The sequence below is a fragment of the Lagopus leucura genome, unplaced genomic scaffold (assembly GCF_019238085.1).
Source record: "Lagopus leucura isolate 7727_CA_CO unplaced genomic scaffold, USGS_WTPT01 Super-Scaffold_100004, whole genome shotgun sequence".
Taxonomy (NCBI): Eukaryota; Metazoa; Chordata; class Aves; order Galliformes; family Phasianidae; genus Lagopus; species Lagopus leucura.
Window position 1 is genome coordinate 31,622 of NW_024962264.1, and position 26,435 is coordinate 58,056.

A 26,435-nucleotide genomic window follows, 5' to 3' on the forward strand; every position below is an offset into this window, starting at 1 on the left:
CTTTCTGTTTTTGTCATGTAAAGCCACTCTGACTGTTTGGTTTTTTTCTTTCCATTCTGAAAATGTAGAGTGAAGATCCTTTCTATTTATTTATTCTTTTTTTTTTTTTTTTTTTTTTTTTTAATGTGTTGAATGCTAGCTGTCCCTTTGTTGAACTCATGATTTGAAAAACTATCACGTGGAGTGATGCCATGAAGGAAAAGTATAAATTTCAGACTCTGCAAAGGTTTCTACTGTATTTGCCTCCTCCAATGCAAAGTTTAGTTGATCTGGATTATTTTGAGGTCAGAGGTACCTGCTATTCTCCGGTATGTTTTGAGGAGTGCTCAGAAGTTTATTTAGTGAGGAAAGAGCTATGGTTTAATTTTTCAGAACTGCTTAACTCTGAGTAATATGAATATGCTCCTGCCACTTCTGCAGAAGAATAAGCCCTCAAAAAAGAGGTGGAATGTTAAAGAAAAAATGCTCTTGACAGAGTAACTTACAGACCCCTTCTGGAGGGGGAGGGAAAAAAAAAAAAAAGCAAAAAGAAGAAAAGATTGCATTCAAAAGATTTTGCTGAACTTGGAAATACTCTTGCAAAGATTCCAACAATTATGTTTAAGGCCTCTAAATGCCTTAAATTCTACAGTAGTCCTTGGAGAAACTTAATACGTGTACCATGTTTAACTCATGGACTCATGGTCTATATTATTAGAGAATTTGCCTGCCCTTTAAGAAACACATCTTCCAAGAGCAGATGCTCTTTTTTTTCTCCAGTTCTTCTGAGAACAGTTTTATGTTGTACTTACTGTAAAAAGATGTTTAGAAGTTCCTCAGGAACTAGAACGACCACTAGGGATAAGAACTCAGAACTGAAGAATGAGCCTTTGCAACACACATAGACTGGAGGAAAAGAAAAAGGAGGAAAAGTGAATCTAGTTTGTGTGCATTTACACCATGATTTTTTTCCTCCTCTTCCAATGGGGAAACAGAATTAATGAAATACACTGTTACAACTTTCTCTCCTTTAATACTCATGTTGGCAGAAGAGATAATGTAAACATTCAGGGATTAACTCTCAGGAGATAAATCTCTGTAGGTGTTTCTTGTTATATTTAGAGCTTAAGTAGTTGCACTCTGTCAGAGCTGAAAAACCTAGGACCCAAGAAATCAGAACCTGAATGTTGCTGAGCCAATACTATCGTACAGCTTAGTGTGTGGTTTTCCCAAAGTACTTGGAGGGAAACAGGAAAAAAAAAAGAAGTGAATATTTTTATAAAAAATTTCTTGTGTTTGTTTCATCAGAAGATGCATGTTGCACAGCCTTGATTCCATGTAAGAATAGCAGGAAGGCTTCTTCCCACATTGAGCTTCCAGGATGCATATCTGAGGTGTGCAATGGTTGCCTTCACCTTGTGAGCAACCATCATTATTTTGCCCCAAAGTGTGTACTTCAGAAGGCATGCTCTGTGCTGTGCGCCCTCTGTGCAGCAGCTTCTGTTGGGGAAGGTGGACAACTTTGAAATGAGAAAGGGCAGCAATAAAAGCCTAGTTTCCTCCAGATCTATTGCACTGCATTTAGAATAATGCAGAATACTTCTGCAGAAAAGCAGAACAAACGTCAGTCTTAAGGAAGTACTACTCTTTTTTTTTTCTTATGGATGAGCTATGTTTGAAAAGGAGGAGGTGAGGGGAAATGCTGGGTTAGTATTAATTTACCATAAAAATGCTCTGTCTTTGAGGTGATGACCAGTCAGTCTCATTGTTGGTGCCTTGTTCATATGACTCAGAAACTTGCTGAAGATGTACTGTGGCCCTCAGTGACGTTTTCCATAAACAGTAGTGTATTAAGGCAACTGTCTGATGGTTTAATTTCATCTGCTAATCATAAATGTCAGGGCTCTGCTAAGCAATAGGAACAGCAATAAGAACAGCCCTGTAGCTCCATTATTATCCATTTGCTTTGCCAAAATGGAGTGGCTGCTATGGCAACTCGTGTGATATCTACACCAAGTATTTTGAAGCTGTGTCTGGGTCAAGTCAGAAGTAAAGCTAGCTCAGCCTTGTAATTTGAGTGGTGGCTGATGGTAGATGCCTGCAGAAGAGCATAAGAATAGATCAGACAAATAATGGTACTCCCCAGAGCGCTCTTTCATCTTCAGTGATTTGTGCTTCCAGCTCTGCTTCTGGTAGAGGTGGTTTCTCTGTAGTTAAAATTCTTTAATCAGTTTATCCTTCATGAGTTTGTCATTCTTGCCCGGAATGAATGTAGTATATTAAAAGCTGTATCATCCTGGGGCAGTAAGTTGCATAGATCACAGGATGGAGTAGTATCCAGTACCTTACTGGTAGCCTTAAAGGAGCTTCTCTTCTGTGGCCAGTAAAAAGAAAGAGTGAAATGCAACAAGATACTGATTGTGAATAAGAATTAAATTGTGAATTAAATTTAACTCGGTATACAAGAGTGTTTTTTTGGAATGTATCATAACAGTCCCTCACTGTGGTACTTGAGCTGGACAAGAAGAACAGCTGAAATAGTGCAGAGGCTCTATGCTGTATCTGTAGCTCATTTCCCACAAAGATTTCTCTATTACTTCTGATAATGGTGCCTACAGCTGGTTACTTCACATACTTCTCTATCTATATTGATGTTTTGATGATAAGGTGTATCACCTGTCTCAAAAACAGCACAGTACATCTTGTCAGAGTCATCGTGAGCATTGCTTCTAAATTCTCAGGCAGCACTTACAGCTCTTCATGGCATCCGCAGAGAGAAGCTGCAAAGGTCTGATCCTATTTTCTGACTCCAAAATATTTGAGCTGCATGTGCTACTGTCTTGCATCTCTTTCCTTACAAAAATAGCCCTCATCCAAACTAATGGCTTCCTACAAAAACTTATTTCATAGCATAGAAAGGTACTTGGTCAGTTTGTGCTACTGTGGTTAAACAGCAGTACCTGAACTGTAAACTCATGGACTAAGCTATGCGTGCACAGGCTGTGTTCTGTTGTAGCTGTGGGATTCTGGTACTTGAGTGAGACTGCCGGGTGCTGTCATAATCCAGATGATATCACAACTAATTTAAGACAATACTGCTCTTGTCCTGAGACCAGTGTTTTTTCCAAGTGCATTTCTAATTTAAAAATACACCTGTATTCACATGGTTAATGTTTGTGAATCTTTCTTCTAACTTCTGCTTCCAGTATTTTTAAAGGTACTGGATTTCCCAGAAAATAATAAGGATGTATTTTGATATAGGAATGTATATACCATGTATTGTATCTCAGCTTGAGAATCTTAAAAACAATGTCATGTGAGTTGTACTACTTTCCTCGTATTTCGTTAGCTATTTGTAAGTTAGGAGGAGTAAGTCAGTTTTAAGAGACTAATATAAATGGAGAAAGGTACGTATGAGGGTCTTTTATGAATGTAGTTTTTGCAGAAGTCTGGCATATTGTCAAGTGTTGGGAATTTGCTTTTGATCAACCTTTCAGTGCCCCTGTAGGAGGCTTGGACATGGCAGCATCTACTGTGGCTGTAGTGAAACTGCCATGGCAATGCACATTGAGAATTGGTGCGTTTCTTTAGATAAGGCACAAGACCTGAGGAACACATCGTCTGTGCTGTAGGGAAGTTTCTGCTTTTTCCCATAACAACAGTTCTTTAAATAGAGCGCTGAAGTGCCATCAGCAAACCAGTGTCCTTGCTACAGGCTTGTTTACTAGGTGTAGTTCAGCCACTGGGTGTTCCCAAGTCACGAAGTGCTGGAGCTGACTAATGCTAAGTCAAGTGGAGTGACCTGTGAGTGTGAAGGAGGAGACGGCAGCTGACAGGCTCGGAATCTGTGTCTTTGGAGCTCCCCGGGGGGAGCCATTGATTGCTTTTTGTTATTGTGGTTTGGTCGGTTTAGCTTCCGTGTATACAGCCATTGTTATAAGGAGGGAGCTCCTCCTGCCAAGGTTATTCTGACACTGCTGTACTGTATCTGGTGCTGCCGGAATACCTGTGTGTGCAGCTGCGTGCTTACCCAGTGCTGGGAAAGTTCAGTTGTGTTATTACAGGCATAAGGATCCTGCCTGGGCAAACCTCTGCCTGCCACTTCATGCTTGACTGAGGGCTTCCCCGAATGCAAGGACAGTACGTGTGCTTAAATGTACCACTGTGTGTTTGAAAGACATCTTGGTTCAGAAGACTTGGCAGACATAGAAGGTAACACTGCTGTTGGGCTCCAAACAAGAAAATGAGGTGAACATTGTGCAAAAGTTCAGGTATATGCAGAGATGCAGACAGCAGTATTTTATCCTTAAAACAAGCACTGCGGGGTATGTGAGCCTGTGCAGGGGTTGGAGAGGGGCTCTTTTTGCCCCCATCCTTCCCAGTCCCTCTCCCATATGTGCAGAAACCTATCTGCTCAGGCAGCTTATTTTCCCAAACTGTGCGCTATGGAGAAACTGTGTGCTTTCTGCTTCTGTTGTTTACTTTTTGAATGTTAATATTCTATCCACTGTTTCTTGCTGTGAAAGATCTAATTTTTCTCCCGATTTATTTTCCATACTCTGTTTCTGCTGAGGTGTGACATTCTGAAGGTTTCAAAGGAAAAACAAATAAACAAAACAACAAAAGGGCTGGGAGTATCTGTCTTAATTTAGTGTACAGGTTGTGTGGCATATGATGAGAGCTGGGTGCTGTCCTGTCCCTTGCTAATTTGAACTTTGTGCTAGACCACCCAAATCCAGCAGAGGTAAAAGGAAACGGAAGAAGAGGAGAGGTCAGCAGGGAATTATGTGACTGAATTCGGGTACCTGGTGGGTGTCATCTCTCCTGGAGGGAGAAACTGCAGAATGGTATGATTAAGCAGAGATGCAGTGTGGGTTAGGTCCAGACCAGTGCTTCAGGACAGATTGGAGTGGGTGGCCTTTGAGCAGTTCAACCTTCACTGCTCAGGTATCAAACGAATCAAGCATTTGCATCTACCTTTTACTTTTCTGGCCATTGCTTAGCAGCTCTGAAGAAAATGCCTACAGCATTTTCCAATGTACATTATATCTAACAGTATGTAGAAAAGTCCATGGATTTCTTCCCAAAGTGATTCCTGCTCTGCCTCTTGCTTTTTGTTTGTATTGCCTGATGTCCTGTGCCTGGAAGTGGTTAATAGTGATTAATATGGAGTCTCCACGCAGCAGTTTTATTTCAAGTAGCATTTCAGAGCAGCTGCTTATGGAAGCGGCAGTGATTTGAGGAAAAGTTTTTTTTGCCAGCTTAGCTTTTTTTTTTTTTTTTTCTTTTCCCCCCCAACTTGCATGCATATAGCATATATGCTCTATCTGCTCTGGGTGTCGAGTGTAGAATTTAAGATCTTTTTACTTAGACCATCACAACCTTTAGTCCCTCAAAGAATTACTTCAACCTGCCTTACTGTGGATTTTTACTTTTAAAAATAGCTCACCTGAGAATATGATGTTTTACAACCCTTTCTATGTTTAATAAACAAAATATCTGAGGTTGACATTTGACCTGACGTGATAGTATTTCTTGACTTGCCTTTTTCCCCTCATTTCTTGTCCCTTCTGTCTGAAATATTTGGAATAACTGGTCATTTGGTTGGGGACTCCTGGACTTCCACTCCATGCACTCGGATCGTCCTTGCAGGCATAGTAAACCCTGGTGTACTGCTGTGGGAATTGATTGTGCTAGGCCCTATCCTACAGTGAGGTATGAAGAGCTCAAACAGTCAGATTGCCTCGAAGTTAAGTACCACATCTCAGCTGTGTGATTAACGTGTGATGGCATGACTCTTAACTTGCCATGTTCCTGGATGTGTGCACAGCAGCTACCAGAAAGTCTCTTAGATCATCTAAATTTGGGTAGTGGGAACACCAGGTCTGTAGGGATGGAAGCAGAACTGCCAAAGGGCTATAGGGGTACTGTAAAAGGAGGCAGAGGTTCTGGGTGGGGGGGGAGAACAAAAGGAAAGGGGTCTTTAAATGCCAGCTGTTACGCTTCCCTTCTCTACACAGGAGGGTATTTTTGTATGTTGGAAATATCCAAGTAATGTTTGTCAGGACGGTATCTCTGATAAAAGCAGATTTTATTCGCGATTGCAATGGCGCAAGCAGGAGCGCCTATGGACACAACATGACAGCCTTTCTCCCCCTTGCCCCCCTCCTCCCCTGTTTCCCCACTGGCTGGGTACTCCAGGTTCACAATCTGGTTTACATTTGCTATTTACTTGTTAATTTGTCTTTTACCTGGTGTCAGTCAGCAGCCGTCCTGTTGTTTCCAAGCTGTCTCGGTGCTCTCCTTGCCGTATTGATATGGTGATTTTCTTTTAAAGTCTTCCTTAAACAAAGAGCACTGGGGATGATGCCAGGCCTTCCTATGTCTCTCCAGGCGCTTCCTCGGGCAGGCCATCCCTTGTTCTCTGGTTTGCTCACGTGCAGGATATTCCTGCAGTGTGTATGACAAAATATACATCTATACACCTATATACAGAGTGTGCGTGCCTGGGAAGGTTCGTCTGGAGGATCAGTGATGTAGACTATCAGAGAGCTTCCCCGGGTTAAGTAGAAGGACTCCCAAAAAGAACTATGATAGCGGAGATCATGAAATTAATAAAATATTATCCAATTCTAATGCAGAAACAACATTTGATTCCCACACATAGGAGGCCTACTCAGTTATTTCAGGCTTGCACCCTATTACAGACTTTGATTATAAATTCAGGAAAGTAAGGAGGAAAAAGCATTAGAACAGTAAAACTGTCAAGCTTTTGTTTATAGCAGTGGCTTCTATTCTTGTTATTCTGGTCTTTAGCAGCTGAGAGCTTTTAAAGAAACCTAATTAATGGCATTGACTTGTGATAGTACTCAAGGTAAGCCCATTGCTGTGGCTGGCACTCCCATCTCAATGGCAAATACCCAAAAGGGGAAAGAGAATAACACAAAGAGGGGAAAAGCAGTTTGTGCTCAGTGCAGCTCTTCTTGTGACATCAGTGTCAGAAACAGGCAGGGAGTGCTGTTGTGTGAGTCAAGTTTGCATTGGCAGAGAGGGGAAACCAGGCTGTTTCAGCCACTGCTCTGAGCAGCCTGCAAGCCTTGGCAGGCTGAGCTGTGCATGAGCAGAAGATAGGAAGAAACAGAATAAGGTGGCAAAGGCAGTAGCGAACATGCAGTGGGGCTGTGGGTCTGTGAAGGTCTCCAGTAACCCAGCATTACATCCCTGGAAAACCTTTCAAGTTCTTTTCCTCCTCAGTTGTGACGAGCCATGTGCTGGGTCACGAGCTTTGAGGAAGAGCATCTGCTGTACTAGATCACGAGATGGGGGAGTGATCGTGGCTCGAGGCTATGGCTGGGGACAAGCATCTGAAACAGTCGCCCTCTAGTTGGGGGGAGCTTACAGTGGAAGGAAGCCCTGGCTTTTCTTGCCAGTGTGAACTACAGCCTGGGCTGGTTGATTGTGTGAGTTCAGGCTGCAGGCTGTGCTTGCTCTGTGGGAGCTTCTGGGTCTGCATGCATGCACAGCTCCAATAGAAAAAGGTGAAGGTGACTCTGCCACCACCATCCCATCAAGATGACTAAGGCCCCATGATTCCCGGTGTGGCCACAGTCCCACAATGACAGAGCTTGGTTGTTTCACCCTACCTGCTTTCCTGGCGCCAGGGTCAAATTAGCGATGTGGAGCCAGATGAGGGTTGGAGCAGCCCATTCTCTCCTGTATTTGTATTCCCAAGCTAGCCCCTGTTCCTAGCAGGATGACTTTGTGTAATTGATTTCTGGTCTGTCCCGTCTCATATTTTCCAGTCAGGCTTACTTCCTAGAACTGTACTATTTAGCCATTTAGTCTGGGCTAACCCAATCATTTTTTTTTTTTTTTTTCCTGCTGACTTCAAAATCCTCTGTACAACAGACTTGAGTTAGACTGCTTTTCCCTCAGTTAATTTAAAGTAGAGACTAGAGTTCAGACCATTAATCTTAAACTACAGTGTTTGGATGACTTATTTAATAGTAGGGGGAGCATACAGCAATCTATAGAATGCTCTGTAAAATAGTTGTGGGTGGGGTTTGGTGTTTTTTCTTTATAACCTGCCAATTATGAGATCTCTCAGAATGTAAATTCAGGTTATGCTTAGAAAATGAAAAAGAAGAAATTATTTAAAAGACAGAACAATTAAAGGAGATGCTAGCAGGAGCTAAAACACTAATTTCTGCATCATTATAAAGATGGCATATGCCATATATTTTCTTCTGAACTTACTTCCAATGAGTGCTGTAAACTTCTGTGGTTGGGTGGCATTTCCTCCCTTACTCCCTCCCTCCTCACAGATTTCCCTTTCTCCCTTCCTTCTTTTTCTTTCTTTCTCTTTCTTTCAAAAAAAAAAAAAAAAAAAAAAAAAAAAAAAAAAAACCAACCAAACAAACAAAAAAAAAACCCAAGCCCTTCCCCCAACTCAAAACACACACACAATAAACCTATTTGAAACAGGCTGGTAATAACTGTTATGGGGTAAAGTGCAAGATTGTTCACTGAGCCACAAATCCATTTCCTCTTCACAAGGGAGAAGAAACCCACATGTTAACATTAAACATGCAAGAACAAAAATCTCAAGGGAAATGAGATCTTGTTTTCTTATTTTTTGGTTGTTTCATTTTCCTTGCCACAGTCCCATGGTTTTGTTTTGTTTTGTTGAAGAAGCAGAATAATTTCCAGCATTTAAGATCAGTGTCAGCAGGCAGCTTCCTTGGAGACAATTGTATAAGAATTGCACTTTGAAGCAATCTCTCATTTGGAGCTGCAGCTCCCTGTGAGTGGATGCAGTTCTGACTCCTGCAGTCTTCTTTGGCCATGAGGTACGTTATGGGGTCGGCTCCGATTTGAGGGGTATGTAGTCCTTGGGACGGACTGTAAAGAGAAATGGTAGGTTGAGCAACACTTGTCATTTTGCTTCAGTGTATGTAAATAGGATGCTAGAAATAGCAAGGAAAAGCAAGAAGCTGAGTGATGCCGGTATGCTTCTGTCTGAGAGTCTTCCACCTTGGATTTGGGAGTTGCAACTTGGTCTCAATTTTTTGTTTAAAATGTGGCTTTGTTCAAGTGGCAGGAACAAAAGACTTTGGTTCTTCTGGCTGTGGGAGTTAAAAAAAAGAATTTTTTTGCTTGTTCTTTGGAGTGAGGTTCTCTAGGCAGTTTAAAGGAAAAAGGAAAAAAAAAAACAACCTGAAGAAACAACAGTAAAACCCCACCCCCTTTTCTCCAAAAATGTGTCTGAAACTCTCTGGCCTTTTTTTAAACTGTGAATCCTGCTGTGCAGGTTCCTGCTTCTTTCAGCGTGCTAAAACATGGAGCTAAAATGAAGCATGCTACGTTCTCTTTGACAGAGTCGAAGGGAGTGAGAGGAGCAGTATTTTGGCACAAGTACCCCAAATCCTAACACAGGCATGCATGCTGCCTGATGTTTCATTTCAGGTTATAAACTGGATTACAGCATGCTTTTGCCCTGTGCGCATTACCCAGGGAAACCAGGCCGGATCTGCGTGATGTATGAGCAAATCTGGTGAAAGGATTGCCAAATGGGAAATAAATGACATGCAGAGATTCTCTATTTTTAACAAGAATTTAAATTTCATTCATGATAAATGACTATCAGTACTGTTTACCTGGTCAGTCAGTCCAAGATTCAAAAAGTACATTCGGGAGCCTGCATTTTAAGAGTGTTGAACAATATTTTAAACTGTGATTTTAAAAATAACTATATCTGTTCTAACTAAGAGTAGCGCAGACCAACATTAAAACCAACATTTGTTTATTCCTGATGTAAATGGGCTTTTGTGCCTTTTTATTTGTGGGAAGCTTTGTTGGACTCACTGAACTGAAATACTTGCATATGATTTGTGTTTTTCGTTTTGTTTTCCAAAAGAAAAGATTCACTGTATTTAGGGACGCAAATAGTACCTTGTCTGCAAAACCCACCAGCTGTAATACTGGAGGACAAAGCTAATTCTATGTTGCTTAGCTTCAGTAGCATCTGTGTGTTCAGAATTGCATAGCTGAGAGTAAGCACTGACACCAAGGATCTGTTTATTTCCTTCGGTAGTAGTCTGGTAAAATCTAAACCAATCTCTGATTTGTTATTTGAAGAGAGTAGATAAAAGGAATGCAGCTCTGTATTAATGCTTGTACGAACGTTCAGCAAGTGGCCAGCTTGGTCTCTCTTGGTCCCTCAGCATGAGGTCACCCATTTTGCTGTGAAGCTTTGAGCTGGTCTGGGTTAAACACGCTGTTCCGTGGCATGAGGCAATGCTGCTGGTTTGTGTGTCAGTAGCGCAGCTTTCTGAGGGGACTCCTTGGCTCTGCTTGAAACATCTGCACAGACAAAGGGCGCTTGTTGGGTCTGTTGTTGCTGCTGGAAGTTGAAGCAGGGGAGCGCTGCTCTGGGAAATGCTGTGACTCCTGGAAAAATCAGAAGGCGCTCATTAAATGCTGGGCTTTATCTGCCTCTCTCAATGAAAGTGCTTTAGTTCCGCCTGTGGCGATGGTTCCCATAGCAGGGTTGCGTAAGAGCCGCCCTCCCCGTGGGAGTTAACCCCCCCTTCCAATTTGCGAGTAATATTTGCATATGTATTTCTCAGCTGCATTGCCATGCCAGATGCACAGTGGTGGCTGTCTCTGCCAGCTAATCCTGTAATAACATTCTGGTGACCGAATTCAGTGGCCCTGTGTGGAGCCTCCAAACAGCTGATTGCTGAGTAGGGAGGGAGAAAAAATCACCCAGCGAATCTCGTCGCAGCTCTCTACTGCATCCCTATCCCACAATCCCTTGCACGATTTGCTGCAGTCTTTCCATACAGGCTGAGTGAGAAAAAGATGTGCTAAATAAAGATTGATTGGTCTGAATCCTGAAGGGGTCTCCCACTTGTAAATGACCTGGGGGAAAAGAATTCATGACGACTTCACTGGGCCTCCTCTCATTCTTCCCTTTTTCTTTCCACCTGTCCTCTTCGTGGGATGAAGCATCATTCCTCAGAGCACAAAATACCTTGTGCCTCTCATACTGACCGTGCTGTGATAGGGATCCTTTACCAGTTTTACGTGTGAGCCTTGAGATACTGACAGATGATGTTTTATCCGTTTGGACTCCTGCGGAACTGCAGCTCCATCCCTGCAAGGATTTTGTCCTCAGCACTGCACTGATTGAGCAGTTTTTCGACAAAGATGGGTAGGTCTAAAACGCTCAAGTTTGCTCAGTGTTGTTCCTGGTGGCTGCTGCTGGGTTGCTCCTTCTGTTTTGGCCCCGAATGTTTGTTGTGTTTCTGCATGCTGTAAGAGTGAAGAGGGTTGCTGTATTTTAAACAAGGCACCAAACTGGTTGCAAGAGTGTGAGAGAGAGGAATGCAAATGTAGCTTATCGAGCCTTCTCCACCAGTCGTCTGTGTGGAAATTCTGATTATTAATTTACACAATGTGTTCTGTACTGGCTGATTTCGGTGTGCTGCTATAAATGCCTCGTACCTGTCCACAAAAGCGTGGACAGGCACTGTATCTGTTTTAAGCAGTTTTAAACCCCAGCATTTCAAGCGACATTATTGAGGTTCCCCACCCTTTCTTACAGCTCCCAGGCCTGACTTCCTTTGCAAACGTTGCCAAGGGAAACCTGTCCATTCATAATGCATGAATAGACCCTCTGGGTTGTGAATACCATTGATAAGAGGAGGATGAACAGGCTGCAAGCTATTTGTTCTCCTCAGGCTAGACTTTCAGGCTTGTTGCAGTTCTGGCTGGGTGGAGTTCAGTGATAGCAGTGTATTGGCAGCAGAGGGTTCTGCTCTTTTAGACAAAAATCCTGTGAGATATAGAGTTAGAAGTTTTCCAAGAGTCTCCCTCTTGGTTGGGCCACAAAAACTGAGAATTCGGTAATGGCTCAAAAATTGTAGAGCTAATTCAAAGAGACTTGTAGATAAGGGGCATTTCTCTGTTACATGACTCAGTTAATATGAAGCAGCTCTTCTGGAACTGTTACTTGCTGTTCCTGAACGTTTTCCTCCCTTTCTCGTATTGTATATTATGGTGTTCTTTCACAGATGCCTCGGGCCACACCCTGACTTCAGCTCCTGAAGGCATGCATGCGTAGCAGGGCCAGGCTTTATGCTAGCTTGGAGATCCATTGTTTCCTCCTTTCTTTGCCGTATAGCTTATTTTGAATGGAAATTAACAGTGAAGGAAAAAAGAATAATGTCAGTGTTGGGGTGGCTGGAAAAATGATGCTCCTTGAGCTCAACAGAGTGACAAAGGGGACACTTTTCCCAACCCCTTTTTGCACTAGATTTGGCAAACCTGATGTAGGTTTCCAGTGTGTTTTTCTTAAAGATAAATGGGTGGGGTTCTATGTCTGGTGTGATGCAAGGTTTCAAAAGCCTTTAGCTTTCCATTTTACATTCTGAAGTGTAAATATAATGAAAAGTGATTCTCAAAGTTATTTTCAAAGGTCGTCTTTTGGCTGTGTTTTTGGACTGTGTTTTTGGATGTGTGGCAAAGGAACCCCTGAAAATCAACTGTGGCAGGTCCCAAATCCAGAAGATGCTACTAAAAAAATATGTTTGTCCTGTTAAAATAGCAGTCATACTTGATAAAAGCTCCCATTGCCATCTGAAACTTACGTTCTATTTTTGAGGCATTCCAGTTAATTATAATAAATGCTGCCATTGTCTAAATTCAAATGGATCATCTAAAATGTGCAACCTTTCCTCAAAGAGTCTTTGGTTATATGATTTTTTTCATTGAAACAATAAGTAACATCGTCATTTCCATAACTGCATCACATTTAGCAAAACTGCATCAAAGGTGAAGTTGGCTCAGGGAGGCTGCAGCATCAGATGTTCAATCCTGGCAATAATGTACTTAAGAAACTTTGTAAAATGAACTACTTGTATAGTTATTGTACCATACAGAGGCCACAGCTTGAAATGTGCTGATGAAATTCTGTTTTCAGGTGCACGATTGAAGCTTGGTTCATGTCAGTGTAGGGGGTAAATGACAATGATGGCCTACTGTGATCCAGACAAAATAACAAATATTAAAAATGTTTATTTCTGAACTCATGCTAATGCTCTTACACTGGTAGTGTGAACATCTGAAAATCAAGGTGGCTGCAATCAGGCTTACAGACGAAAATGCTATGAATTACCTGATTATGCAGTGAGACTGGGGGAATTTAGAAAACAAGGATGAAGATCAGATGAAATGCGCATGAAATTTTACAGGCAAAAGCGAGTTCTCATGTAAACATTTTTTGCTGGTGTAGCTGTATTTGATAGCTGAAAAAGAAATTACAGAAAGTCATATTTGTTTGCTAGAGAACTGCTATTAATGATAGGCAGCTACACGGAGAGCTTTCATATCTTAGGTACATTTTTTTTTTTTAAATAGTCTGTACTCAATGCATAACAAAGAGAAGCTGCACTGTTCATAACTTACTGGTGACTGGTTTGGAAACTGTGCTTCTGATGAGAAGTCCTCCTGATTCTGATTATCTTGCCTGTCGTGTTTGGGTTCCCACCCCTCTCCCTCTTGATAAGGAAAGTGCAGCTGCATCAATAGTGAAAACATTTATATTTAGAAACACATCGCTGCAGATCCAGCTGAATGCATTAACACATATTGGATAGTGTTCTCTTTCTACTCCCATCTGTGAAAGCTGAGCATTTTCATTCGTATTCTTGTAAAGCCTTTTTTAACTCCCGCTTTTAAAATGTAGCGTGGGTTCATAACTGACACCTCAAGGTTTAACATGTGTCATTTATGGCACTTAGATAGCTAAATTAATTTGTGTTTATACAATATTCATATTTTTATCTTAGTGTGAGATAAGAAATGGAGAAAAGGAAAACAAAGGATCAATTCTGAAGTTCCATGTTTTTAGGTCATGAACAAACATTGCATTGCAGGAATATTATAGCTTTTTTTTTTATTATTATTATTTTTTTAAGCTCTCCGGTTTCACCATTTTTCAGGGGGAAGTAAAATGGCACATAAGGGCCTCCCATCAATTTTGTGCATGGAGTTTCACATTGGATACTGCTTTAGGGTAGTTTAACTGTGATTAACTTTGTGCTGCTAGCTGAGAGGTAGATCTCCAGGGCTCTGTTAGCAGGAGGTCAGTAGAAACTGCTCCTTGGTCACCTCTGTTTTCCTAGAAATAGTCACTGGTGTCTTGCAATAAGCAAGTTGTACCTGCCCTGCTAAATACACAGCTCAGGGAGAGCAGCTTAGCCCTGGCAGAAGAGCAGGCTGTGTGTTCAAGCACTGGAAGATCACATGTGTCACTGCTGATAAATGTCATGGGCCACAGAAACCTTTGCAGAATCAAGTGATCTTTAAATGAGCGTGATCAGCACCTGCAACAGAGGGCTTGTCACTTCTGCGTTGGAAAGCCTGAGCTGCTTAGAGACCAAGTATTGACTTGAGCCTCCTTATATTCAAACCTGCTGTATCTTTGGCACAAGGGGCACTTATAAGTGGGGAAAAGTGTTAGGTGAACCATTTTTAAACTCTGTGTTGCAGCCATTTGGCTTGTGCAGTTTCATATTAAACATTTTGCCAGCAGTACTGTAGATGTAAGAAATCCGGTGTTTGTTAGTACTGGCTTCGCCTTCTGGCACAAAACCATTTTTGTTGTGGTATGTCTTTAAAACCAGACAGCTCTGTAACTGTTAGAGTTCAGAGGCAACATGCCTTTCCAGAATGCCTACTCTGACAGAGGTGGTATAGGTTGTTTCCCACGCTCTCATCAGCAGTAAGATGTTTTAGAAGTTGAATTCTCCCTTGCATCCATCTTATATGGAAATATAAATTCCTGCATCAGGATGAAATATGGGTGAATTTATTGTTGATTATGTTATTTCATGGAGACTGTAAGACATCTTTCTTCTTGTTTTTTTTTTTTTTTTTTTCCTGCCACCAACTGCAGCAGTGCGCAGGGTAGAAGGGAACAGGACCCATATGTCAGTGGTCTAGGATGGCCAGTGAAGGCTCCAACATCCCAAGTCCTGTGGTCCGTCAGATTGACAAGCAGTTTCTGATTTGTAGCATATGCCTGGACCGCTACAAGAACCCCAAAGTACTTCCCTGTCTGCACACTTTTTGTGAAAGGTAAGTCCCTTCTTTGTGCTTCTAAATAGGCATTTGTCTTGTAGGGGGAGCAGTGACTTTTTCCTGGTAATGGACACGTAGAGGGACAATAAATTCTGGGAAGGCTGGAGAAGCAGGGATGTAGCAACTTTTATTTGCATTGGGCAGGACGAAGGGACATATTTGGATTATGTTCCCTTTATACTGGAGTAAATAGAAAGGAAATGCCATGAAAGGCATGAAAGTTGCACCGGTATGTGTAAGGTGGCAATCAGAATTTGGATCTCTAATTAATAACCTTAAATTTATACTGCTTAGTTAGAAACAATAAAAGCCTTTCTTTGTTGATTTACTAATTATAAAAAAAAATTATCCCATCTTTTAATGTCCAAGGGTTCGACACGTAATTTACATTATTAATAACTCGTGATTAAGTATTCTCATTATTTTGGAACTTGGTTGAATGAAGTAGAAAACCTCTCTGAAAAGCAGTGGGGGAAAATACTGCAGTCTTATACTGTATTCAGCTGAATGTAATGAACATACCTGGTGATGTTTTAATGTTATATTGCCCATTCAAATAGTGGAGAGAATACAGCATCTGCAAGATTTATTGATTAGAGGTCTTGATTGAGGTGGGTTGCAGCTGTTTGGGTTATACGTTGAATGGTAGGAAAATAATAGTAAAAGATGCTTTGTGTGACCATTAGTTTACCTTCTTATAATTACAATGAACATATTTAATTTTACAGGATGCAAGAAAAATTGTGGGGTTTTGAGTGTATAAGACAAAATGGTCTTTTGTAGAAGAATAGGAGATTGATTTTACTGAAGTCAGCAGTGCAACTCCTGCTGCAGTCAATGAAGCTAAGATTTTTCACCATCATGTCTTTCTTGACTTTGGTTCATGTGTAAATCCTAAGGTCAGCTTCTGGTTTTCAGTGTAACCCTTTAACACTGATCTGGTTATGGAGAGAGGTTGGAAGAACTCCTCCAGCGTACAGCTGATGTACAAAGCCTAAGCTCTCCTTTCACAGAGCCCTTCCTGGGGGTCAGAAGAAGGGCAGCCAAGGGAGGATGAAGAGTGGTGCAAGCAAAGCCTTTGGAAGTGGATGAGAGCCACACAGCTCTGCAAAGTTGCACTTTCTTGATTGGCATCTTGTGAAGAACGTGGTGTAGCACTGCTTGCTTTTCAGACTCCCCAAGAACTGCTTTCTGCAAAGCTTCCTGTCCTTACAAGACTATAGGGAATTGCCAGTTGCAGTCAGATGTTGCACATGGCACAGTTGTTAACTTGATATTCCAAGGCAGGAGTAGAACAAACCGCTGCATTTTTATGGCTCGCAGAATTTTTGTGTCAGATTAGTATTCTGTATAAATCAGTCTTCCTAAAACAAAGAAAAATAAAAAACTCAAACACAAAAATTCTCTTAAACTTTCCTTGACATAAACTGATAACTAACTTAAGGCATGCTTCTCTATATAGTAAAGAGCAAAGCAGAATGAGATCTATTGATTCTTGCTAACTGCCAAATAACATTCCCAATTGAAATAAATGGAAAATTTTCCACTGTCATCATTAGGACCAGGTTTTAGGTCTGAAAAGACTGCAGATAGAAGCTAATAAAGGAGATTCTATTGGAAAGACAAAGGTCAGCTATTGGCTGATGCAATAACTTCTTGTCTGTCAAATTTTATCGGATAGTTTATCATTTTTACTGTCTTGGGAGCAGTACACATCTCAAAGAATGGATCCACTCAGCATGAATGTCTCAAAGAAAGTGCATAACTCTTACGATGATGTCCGCTTATTGAACATTTTTTATGTGGCAGAGAAAAAAGATTTAAAGGTTAAAAAAATCCCTATAATACTTTACTTCTGAAGCCAAGAATATGATTTACCTTTCCTTTTATAAGTAGAGACAGTGCTTTTCAAATGATTTCTTAAATGAAGGAAGGTTTTTTTCCTCTTTGACAACAGCTTCCCTCTCTCTTTCTCCCCTTCCACCTCCTGTTCCCATAGGTGCTTACAGAATTACATTCCAGCCCATAGCTTAACCCTTTCTTGCCCCGTGTGCCGCCAGACTTCCATTCTGCCAGAAAAAGGGGTTTCTGCACTCCAGAACAACTTCTTTATCACCAACCTGATGGATGTCCTGCAACGAACACCGGAGAACAGCATTGAAGAGTCCTCCATCTTGGAGACTGTCACTGCTGTTGCTGCAGGCAAACCGCTTTCCTGCCCCAATCACGATGGAAATGTAAGTGAGACGAACTCCTGTGAGATGCATAGGGATTGATATGTACTGACTGGTCCAGTTTACCATGGGTATTTTATTTTGAATTAGAGACAAGGGGAAGGATTGAAATGAAGTGAGTTATTTTATAACTTTTATAATATTTCAGTAAAGACAGGTGGCTTCTTAAAATTAGCAGTACTCAAATACATTTAGTGGAGTAGAGGATTGCATCTTAAAGTAGTCATGATATGGTTTGATTTTATCAGCTATTTTGGATGAATCTGCCTTCTGGCTCATTTGGGTCATAATTGCTCCTCTACAAGCATCAAGCCTTTTGTCTTTGGGATGGGTTTCCATAGCTCTCTGACTTGTAGGCTCAGAGTTGCTGTGGGAACCTGTGGACTTGTTTTGGCAGTATGAGGCAAACACCTTATAAGCACAACTGACATGCATATTTGCCCAGTAAGATCTGAGGCAGGCCCCAAAAGCCATGTGAGCATATTAATACAGGAGCAAGTAAAAGGGTACTCCAGCTCTGGGTCAGCAGAATGAAAACAAGGTGTTTCTGTTTCACCACTGTGCTTTATGCATCTCATGTACCAGACCTTGTACCAGACCCTGTTTTGTTTTGTTTCTTTCCTCCACCTACTTAATTTGCCCAGCATCCCCTCACATTCACCCGCAAAAAGTATCTGTCACTGGCAAGTGCTCCCAAACTGAGGAGGTGCTCCCACATTGCAGTAGCAACTCTGCTCTTCAGCATTTTCAACATTAACCTGTGTGACTTCATGGTAAGCGTATCGGCTCCTGTCTCACAGCCAGGCTTTTGCAAGCATGGAAGTACACCATATTGCAAAGCTGAGCCACACTGCCTGCAAACTTCTGTGCAAACCAAAAAATGTATGCCAGTATTTTAAGACAAATTCCTCAGAACTGTTTCATTTGATACTTAGTTTAGGTCTATAGATTGTATAGGAATATTTCAGTTGATAGGTATTGGTTGCTTTTAGAGGGACAGCTTGTTTCCCTCTCCTTTACTAACCTGCTGCAATTGGGTTGACTTACAGAACAGATATGCTGTACAATCCGATTAATGTGTAAGTGATGTAGCTTTTTTTAATGTGTGCTATACCTGTATATGTGTAACGGCTATTGGTTAATACATTTCTAGTTTTCCTTTGCATTTTAATGAATTGCCTTAAAATGAAATACCATTCTTTTTTGATATAGTGGTTGTGACAGGAGCCATTTGATTGTGAAATGCGTAAAAACATCAGAATAAGATGTTGCTTGTTTTGCATTTTGCATTATCAGCTGATAATTCTTTGGCTGTGCTTAGAAAAAAAAAAGCTTGTCTGCAGTGAAAACAATTTTCACCTTCTACCTCTCTGAAAACTGCTTTCTAGGGAAAGTTGATATAATAAGTCCTCTAAAATAAACTTACTAGGCTTACCTTGAAACACAGCGTGTCTCTTCAGGTGCTGATATTGATACGATGGAAGTATCTTCTTGCTCCAGTAAGTTTTTGTGAGGGAGTTGAGGGGAGTCTGAAGGCAACTCCAGATTAAAGCTTTTGCTAGGAGATTAAAAGTCAACTTTCCCACATTCCTCCTTGTGATAGGAGGAGCTAAGTTTGTAGAAGAACTGATTGAGGTTGGGGGCCCTCAGACTGGCTGAGGACATGGGCTTTTCCTGCCTTCACAGGTACACAGCATGAGGACACTATATGTCAAGGAGTAAGTGCCTGGCTGCCAGCAACTGTGCAGGTGACTTTGGAGATTGGATGAGGGGGACTGAGATGGTAGCTGGACAAGAATGCGTGCAAGGAACAGACAGTCATTCTGCACTGATGTCTCCATTCATTTTTTTTAATTGCTTTGGGTATAATTGTATGTAGTGTAGAGTCAGATCCATTGTGTTTTTACTATCAAGGGAAAAATGTGCAAGTACATTTTATTTAAATACTGCTAGATTTTCTTTGTGTTAGTTTAGAAATAAGTTTGTGTTTAAACAAGCTTTTTCAGTCTCTCTAGCCATGCTGGCTTTAAACCTCTGTGAACTGATGCAGTTATTTTCACATTGACTTTCCTATCTGCTTCTGTCTTGGCCTTCCTGAGGCCCTGTAAATTAGGTACTTTCCCTTCCAGTTGGTCTCCTGGACACCGCTACTGTTTTCCATCCTTGTGTGCACATCCTAGTCCTTCTGTGCACATCCTCTCACTCTGTTGTGGCACATTTGTGTGTGTGCTTATGACGAACGAAACTCGGCTTGTAATACCTTAACATAATGACTTCCTGTGCTTGAACTATAAACCAATACTTCCTCATTCACCCAACACTGAGCACAATAGCACATCTTTGTGAAATTGGGGTAGTAGGGCACATATGCAATGGAACTTCTGAACCTAAGAGAAGATTTTTATCTTCTGTCTTCCCATGGAAATAACATCAGCTTTATTCTCAGTTACTGAACACCTACAGCTCCTGTTGTTTGTTTTTTTCTTTTATCTGAACTCAAAGTGAAACGTAGCTTAGATCCTAAGATCCACACTTCTATGAGTGCGATTTATTTTCTGATTATAGAGTACAACAAGAGAGCATATCCAATGCTAAATTAAATGCTTTTTAACAGAAGTGCATGTCTTATCCGACTAGCTTTTTTTCTCGAGATATCAGATAATAGCTTGATGTATTGACACAATATTGTTGCTTGCTACCTGTGTACTACTAGAAAAATGAGGAATCACCTATCCTTCATATTCTGAAGTCTCTTCATAAGATTCCTTTTAAACCTTTTCTTTCCTTTTCGCTTCTGTACTTCTTAATATCTCACTTGTTTGTGACATTCAAATCTAGTGTTGTTTGGGGTTTTTTTTTGTACTCTGTAAATAATATTCAGTGTGACTTTGAGATTAAATGAAGAGTCAGAATATCAGAGTTTACCTTCAGTGAGCAGTAGAACTGATAAACTGAGCTAAATGCTGGCAAAATGTTTTTCTCCCTGACTAGAAACAGAAATACAGTTAGGAAGCAGTACTGTTACTTTGATACAATAACATTTGATTAAATTGGAAAGATCTACAAGGGATTTGGGATGGTTTGCTTGCATGTAAGCATGCTATTTAAGTCATGAAGGTTTTACAGAACTTTTCTTTTAAATCTGCTTAAAGCATTCAGGTTTACTGCACAGATAGGCAAAAGCAAAGACTTAGAACCTGGGCTTTCCTAAATTTCACCAAATAGTCAGTGAGGAGTCCGTGGGTAATCCAGACTTGTATTCTTCCAAGAGCCAAAGCATGCAAATGTAATACACGCACTGGCACTGTGAGATAGGAACCAAGTGTGTGTGAGAGATCAGAAAGAGGGCTGGCAAAGAGCAAATAGCTCCTTTTTACTCTGGGCTACTATTTTAATTCAAACAAATCCAAAGCAGTAGACGAACAACACGATTATTCAAATGTTATTTTGGATAAATGAGGCTTACAATTGCTGAGAGTCTTTTCTTGAGACTTGCGCTCTGAAGGGCTGGAATTAATGTGCTTTGGATTTGTGAAATCCATTTTAGAAGTATGTGCAGCACTGATTACGCAAATGAAAAAAAAAAAAAACCAACCTGTAAATTCAGTTAAATTACAGTGGAGAAGACATGCATGGGTCTCTAATTAGAACTTGGTTCTGAAGAATCCTGTTCTGGTTTAGCATGTAGTCAGTAAATGGGATTTCAGAACACAGTGGGTATTAACTTATGTTCCATTACAGCTAGTGGGAATGTTTTCATTGATATGTTTCATGACTTCTGTAGAATCATAGTGGAAACCAGTGTTGGACACCATGCCTACCCTAGAGCTCCCATCCACTTGGGAAAGAGAGTTCAGGCAAAGCTTTTTTTCTGACAACAAACCTGTTAACGTGAGCAGCTTGCAGGGAATGTCACAAAATATGAGGCTCATGTTGGGAATGGAGGGGAGAGAAGAAAAGCTAGCAGTATGTGTCTGTCTGTATGTAGAAATTATGAAAAAAGAATCTTAGTTGATTAAGAAATGCTTGAAAAAATCATAGGGAATCAACTTATCAAAAAAACTTCAAGCCTGCATCATATTAATAATAGCTTTTCTTTCTCCTTCAACTATGGCACAATCCAAAAACTTTTGTGGGAAATGGGAATCATTTCACTCACACCATTTTGAATGCGGCTGAGACAAAGACTACCGTTTTTGTGTGCAGACATATGTCTTAACTCTTTGTGGTCTGCATGCTAATCCATTTTGTCTTCTGTTTCTCTAGCACTTGAATATATGTTGCTGTAAATGTAATGATGCTTGTTACAAAAATATTTAATAGGAAACAGAAGTACTGCATTATTCTTTCATTGTGTCCAAAAACAACAAATATTGAACAAGTAGGGAGCTTGTTAAAGTGTCCTGTACATGAGCATTACGCTGTGAAGAGGCAGAAGGATGAACTTCTGACACAGATTTAAAATAAATGAACACTTACGGCCATATAAAAATACTTAGCTTCCTAATAATCAACATTTTATTTTCCAAATTTTTGAAGCCTTTGTAAAGAATTTAAATCAAAAATTGTGTTTAACTGACTTCCTCTATGCACTGTGAGACAGTACCATATATTAAAGCCTACCAAAGTAACTGGCAGGACTTGGAAGATGTGGTACTGTAAGACTCCTAAGTTCAGAGTTAGTGGAGTGTGTTGATAGGAGTTGCCATTGTTTAGATCTACATGTTCTTTTCTTGCTGATGCATTCTGTCTTATCCAGTTTATTTAGGACAGTTTTTACTTTGTCTCTAAAATGGCTTACACAAGTGACCATCAAATAACTAACCCCTCACTGCATGTGCATTTCATATCTTGTGAACTGTGATAAGACAGAAGAATGGGAATATGAGGGAAGGGAGCTTTGATAGGAAAAAGTCCTATTAATGCTAATAAATAAGCCGTATGCAAATGGTAGTTCTTCCTTCACCCTCCTAATTCTCAAGATGAGAAGAACCAGCTCCGTTGCACAGAGCTGTTACAGGTCCCTCTGCTCACCTGAAAACAGCTGGTTCTACTCTACCTGTGCAACCACCTAAAGTCAACCAGCATCTCCAGCACACCTCACGTAGTGTGAGGTCTGAGTGCCAAAAGCATCAACCAAATTATTGGAGATTCTGATGCTATGTTCTGAATGCAAGATAGCTGACAATTGCTTTCTTTGAAGCAAATATTGCAAGATTCCTTACACGCTCTGAAATAGCCCTAAAATACTTTGTGTTCAAGAAGTTTCTAGTTGTAAAAGAATTCTCGTGCTGAAATCGCATATTTGTGCATTATTTGGACTAGCATATGATTTTGGGCACAGACTTTTCTGTCACAATCTTCTGTTTCAATTGTAGATCAGAATTCTAATTACAATCTTAGATATAGGGTTTTGATGGTTTTCAGGGGTTAGTAATAGGATATGGATCTTTCCCCCTACAGCACATTGGTTCATTGAGGATGCTTTTCTGTAGCAAATAAACATGGTGTTTGGTAATCTCAGTTGTGTTTGTGTTGCACAGGTGACCCTGTTAGGAAAAAATAGCTGAAGCTTACATTTTCTTTGGCAGTCCGTTATGGAGACTGAGGTTTGAATTCATGAGGGGACCTGAGTTCCCTGATATTTCGTGGAGAAATAGAGACCAGAACATAGTATTGTATAAAGACAATGCTAGAGCTAGCCTTGAGGTCTGATGTTGTTTCCTGCGCTACTGATTTGATGTTTTCCAACAGAATAAAATGCATTTTAAAGAGTGTTTTGGTAGGAAATACATATGAATAACAGATATCTTTTAAGTCGTAGATTATTGACATCTAACACATCTAACATAGCAGAAAGTTTGTTTCTTTTTGAACCATAAGCTAAGAGCTTAGATAATAACATGAGTTTAAGACCCAGAAAGATGTGCTTTGAACTGATTTTACTGCTGCAGCTGTGTTTTAATCTAGAATTGTGCACTTTTTCAGGTGATGGAGTTTTACTGCCGGTCTTGTGAGACAGCCATGTGCAGGGAGTGTACAGAGGGAGAACATGCAGAGCATCCCACAGTACCACTCAAGGATGTGGTAGAGCAACACAAGGCTTCTCTTCAAGTTCAGTTGGATTCTGTCAACAAACGGTATGGAGTCTCCCCTGACTGTTTTTCTGCTTTCATTTTTGCTACCAGCTTCCTCTCTTACTCTCAATAGATGTTTTAATGTGCTTGTGCCATGGACCTTTTCTTAAAGAATAGAGGTAGTGAGGATTGCGCAAAGAAAGAAAAAATATTGAGTATACCATACCATTGAGTATGATGCATTGAGGGATTAGAGGAAAGATCTAAAGATTCCTATCAGTCTTTTGCAAAACAGAAGCCATTAGAAATTCAAGTGTTCTCCAAAGAGAGAGAATAAAATGTTATGGAGAAAAGAACTAGCTCATCATTATTTTCATAATAAAGAAGTTCTACTGTATGCTTAGAATACAGCACAGACTTTACTCTGTAAGAAGATATTTTTAAAAAAGTTGTAGGTCTGATTCCTCATTATTAGTAAATACATCTGCATAAAGAAGAGAAAATCCAAGGCCTCCCTGCTGAAACTTCCTGAAGTCCAAAGGATTTCCACATGTGAGGGCCCTAGCTTAGCCTTATTTTATCAGACTAAAATTATAACTGTGTGGTTATAAAAGGAATGAACTTGCTTCTGTGAAGTGGGGGAGTTTAAAGACAGACTGGTGATAAGTTCATTTCATCAAAAATTTCAGGACAAGGGCCATTGTTTGATGACTTTTGAAACAGCAGTCTTTGTAATTTAATCCCTCCCTCAGGCTTCCAGAGATCGACTCAGCACTTCATTTTATATCTGAAATCATACACCAGTTAACCAACCAAAAGGCTAGCATTGTAGATGACATTCATTCCACTTTTGATGAACTCCAGAAGACTTTAAATGTACGAAAGAGTGTGCTGCTTATGGAACTGGAAGTGAATTATGGCCTTAAACACAAAGTAAGACGCATGTTTTGTTTTAATGAATAACTATTAATTTAATCAGCCAGTTTTTACAAATGATTCAGGATGCCAGTTTGACAAGCTGTGTCTGGGATCTTGAGAATGTTGTCTTCCTGAAATCAAGTGTTGCACAACCTTGCTTGTAGGTGCCCAGCCTCCAAAATGGAATCTAGACTTTATAGCCAGCATGCTAAGCAGGAGTCTGCTTAAAGCCCATGTTTTATGTGCAGATGCCAATAAGGGAACGCCAAAGTCAAGTCTGGATCATTGGGTTACAGCTCCATGACAGTCCTGTGTATCTTCTCCCATGAGTAATTTTTCCCTGAAGGAACCAGGCAAGGTTCCTTTCAAATACTTGATAAGGTATTTCACCCTAGAATTCAGGGATTGAAATGCATGGAGTGCAGAGGCATCTCATTTTCTAAGTGGAATGCAGAGAGCAACAGATTTCAGAGTTGTGTTCTTTAACTTTCTATGTGGATGATTGAATCTTGCATTTTTCCCCTGTATTGTGGACTAAGCTTCAGAGGAAAAAAACAGAAATTTGCCCCTTTTTCAGAGAGAAGCCTGTACCGTGATGGAAAGAGCTTTTACTGAGGAATAAGTCTGAAATACTCAAATTGAAGACTTTGTCTTCCTGGGCATCAGTTGGCTGTTTTATGTAAAGGGAAGATATCTCTCCTCAGAATAAGAAAGTAGCATGAGCAACTGGAGTTTCAAGAGTGCCTGATAGTAATGACATCTTTGGACATTCTCCGTGATTACTAGCAGCTTCAACATCACCAGGTGTTTGAAGCTGAAGAGAGATGTATTTCAGGATCTGGAACAAGCTAGGTTGTTAGGATGGGCTGGGCTGGTGAAAATTGCAGAATTCTAATACATAGACAAGTGGTGTGCTTTCAGGGATGCAGGGAGTCCAGAATCCTCGGGGCACAGAATTTACTCATCACTAAAGCTAAGGAGCTGCTGAGGAGGTTTTTAGCATAAAAAATTTGGACTTATATCTTAAGTTCATACAAACAAATCTAAGATGTCCCAAAACCTTATTTTCTCAGCAAGAAAATATAGTCAGCTGTGTGTACAAAATTTACACAAGGTGGTATACAATGTTAAATTATCATATGGTTGTTTAAGGGCACACTTGACTTTTTAATGTAGAGAACCAAAGTTTTATGAAGTTGTACATAAGCAGTAAAAGAGGTATTTCCTGTTAGTACAGAAAGAGTGATTAGAATAAATTTTTGTTTCTGAGTGAGTAGAGAGCCTGCAAAATGTTACAAATCCAAATATTTCCCACTCAGCTTTGGTTTTAAATGAACTGAGAGAGGCCTCATGTAAAATGCAGTAAACACATCTTAAATATTAGTTATGGTAGGACTGAATACTTTCTGTGTCTGTAATGAAAGAAAGCAATACTAAGAGTATAGTTGTTGTAAAATGTAGCTGCAAATCATCCTCCTTCGTGCTCTGTGGTTTATCCCGAGTGTATGGACTTTTATCATCCTGGGACTTTAGTAGTCATGCTATCTGTTCAACTAGTTATTTGTGTTCTGGAGTAAAGACAAGGCAGACTGGAAATGCCTTGAAATGAGTCCTGAGACGTTTCCAGGTGTCTAGAGAAACAGATAACTTGAAACTTAGTGAAATGTTTAAATCAGCCTACTTTCTTTTGCTTGCAGTAGATTTCACGCTGTTATCACTTTTCCATATGAATAATTTGTCAGACTTTTTTCTCCAGTAAGTAGAGAAAAACAGATAGTTTTATGCAAATCAGAAGTAAAATGCCCTTAAGAACACAGCATCGTAGCACAGTGTTCATCAGCAAGGGAAGAGTGTCTCACAGTAATACAGCCAACAGTTTCCAAGTTTAATTAGAACAACTGAATTATTTAAAAAATGCTTACTTTACAGTAGCAGTCAACAAAACAACTTCTGTGATTAGCAGTAATGTTTGTGCCCTAGTTCTTCTCAGTAGGAAAAACATACCATATGTATGACTGAGTACTTTTTGGGGACTTTCTCTTTAAAGATGTGGGAGCAAATGGAATGTTTGAGCTTTCCA

The 26,435-nt window shown here is 40.3% G+C and overlaps 1 protein-coding gene across 9 annotated transcripts in view; it reads left to right on the forward strand.

The window, feature by feature from the left end:
• TRIM2 (tripartite motif containing 2) overlaps positions 1-26,435 on the forward strand; it is a 101,301-nt gene that overhangs the window by 31,276 nt on the left and 43,590 nt on the right. For 6 of the 9 annotated variants that reach the window (XR_006178784.1, XR_006178783.1, XM_042870586.1 and 3 more), the window contains exons 2-5: positions 14,942-15,123; positions 17,126-17,363; positions 23,349-23,500; positions 24,190-24,370. Coding sequence is in view for 7 of the 9 variants with exons in the window: in XM_042870586.1 (XP_042726520.1) it covers positions 14,990-15,123; positions 17,126-17,363; positions 23,349-23,500; positions 24,190-24,370 (705 nt within the window). In the remaining 2 variants the exon portion in view is untranslated. Of the gene's footprint in view, positions 1-10,989; positions 11,195-14,126; positions 14,427-14,941; positions 15,124-17,125; positions 17,364-23,348; positions 23,501-24,189; positions 24,371-26,435 lie in introns of those variants that run through there. The other 3 variants (XM_042870583.1, XM_042870587.1, XM_042870585.1) reach the window with 3 other exon arrangements.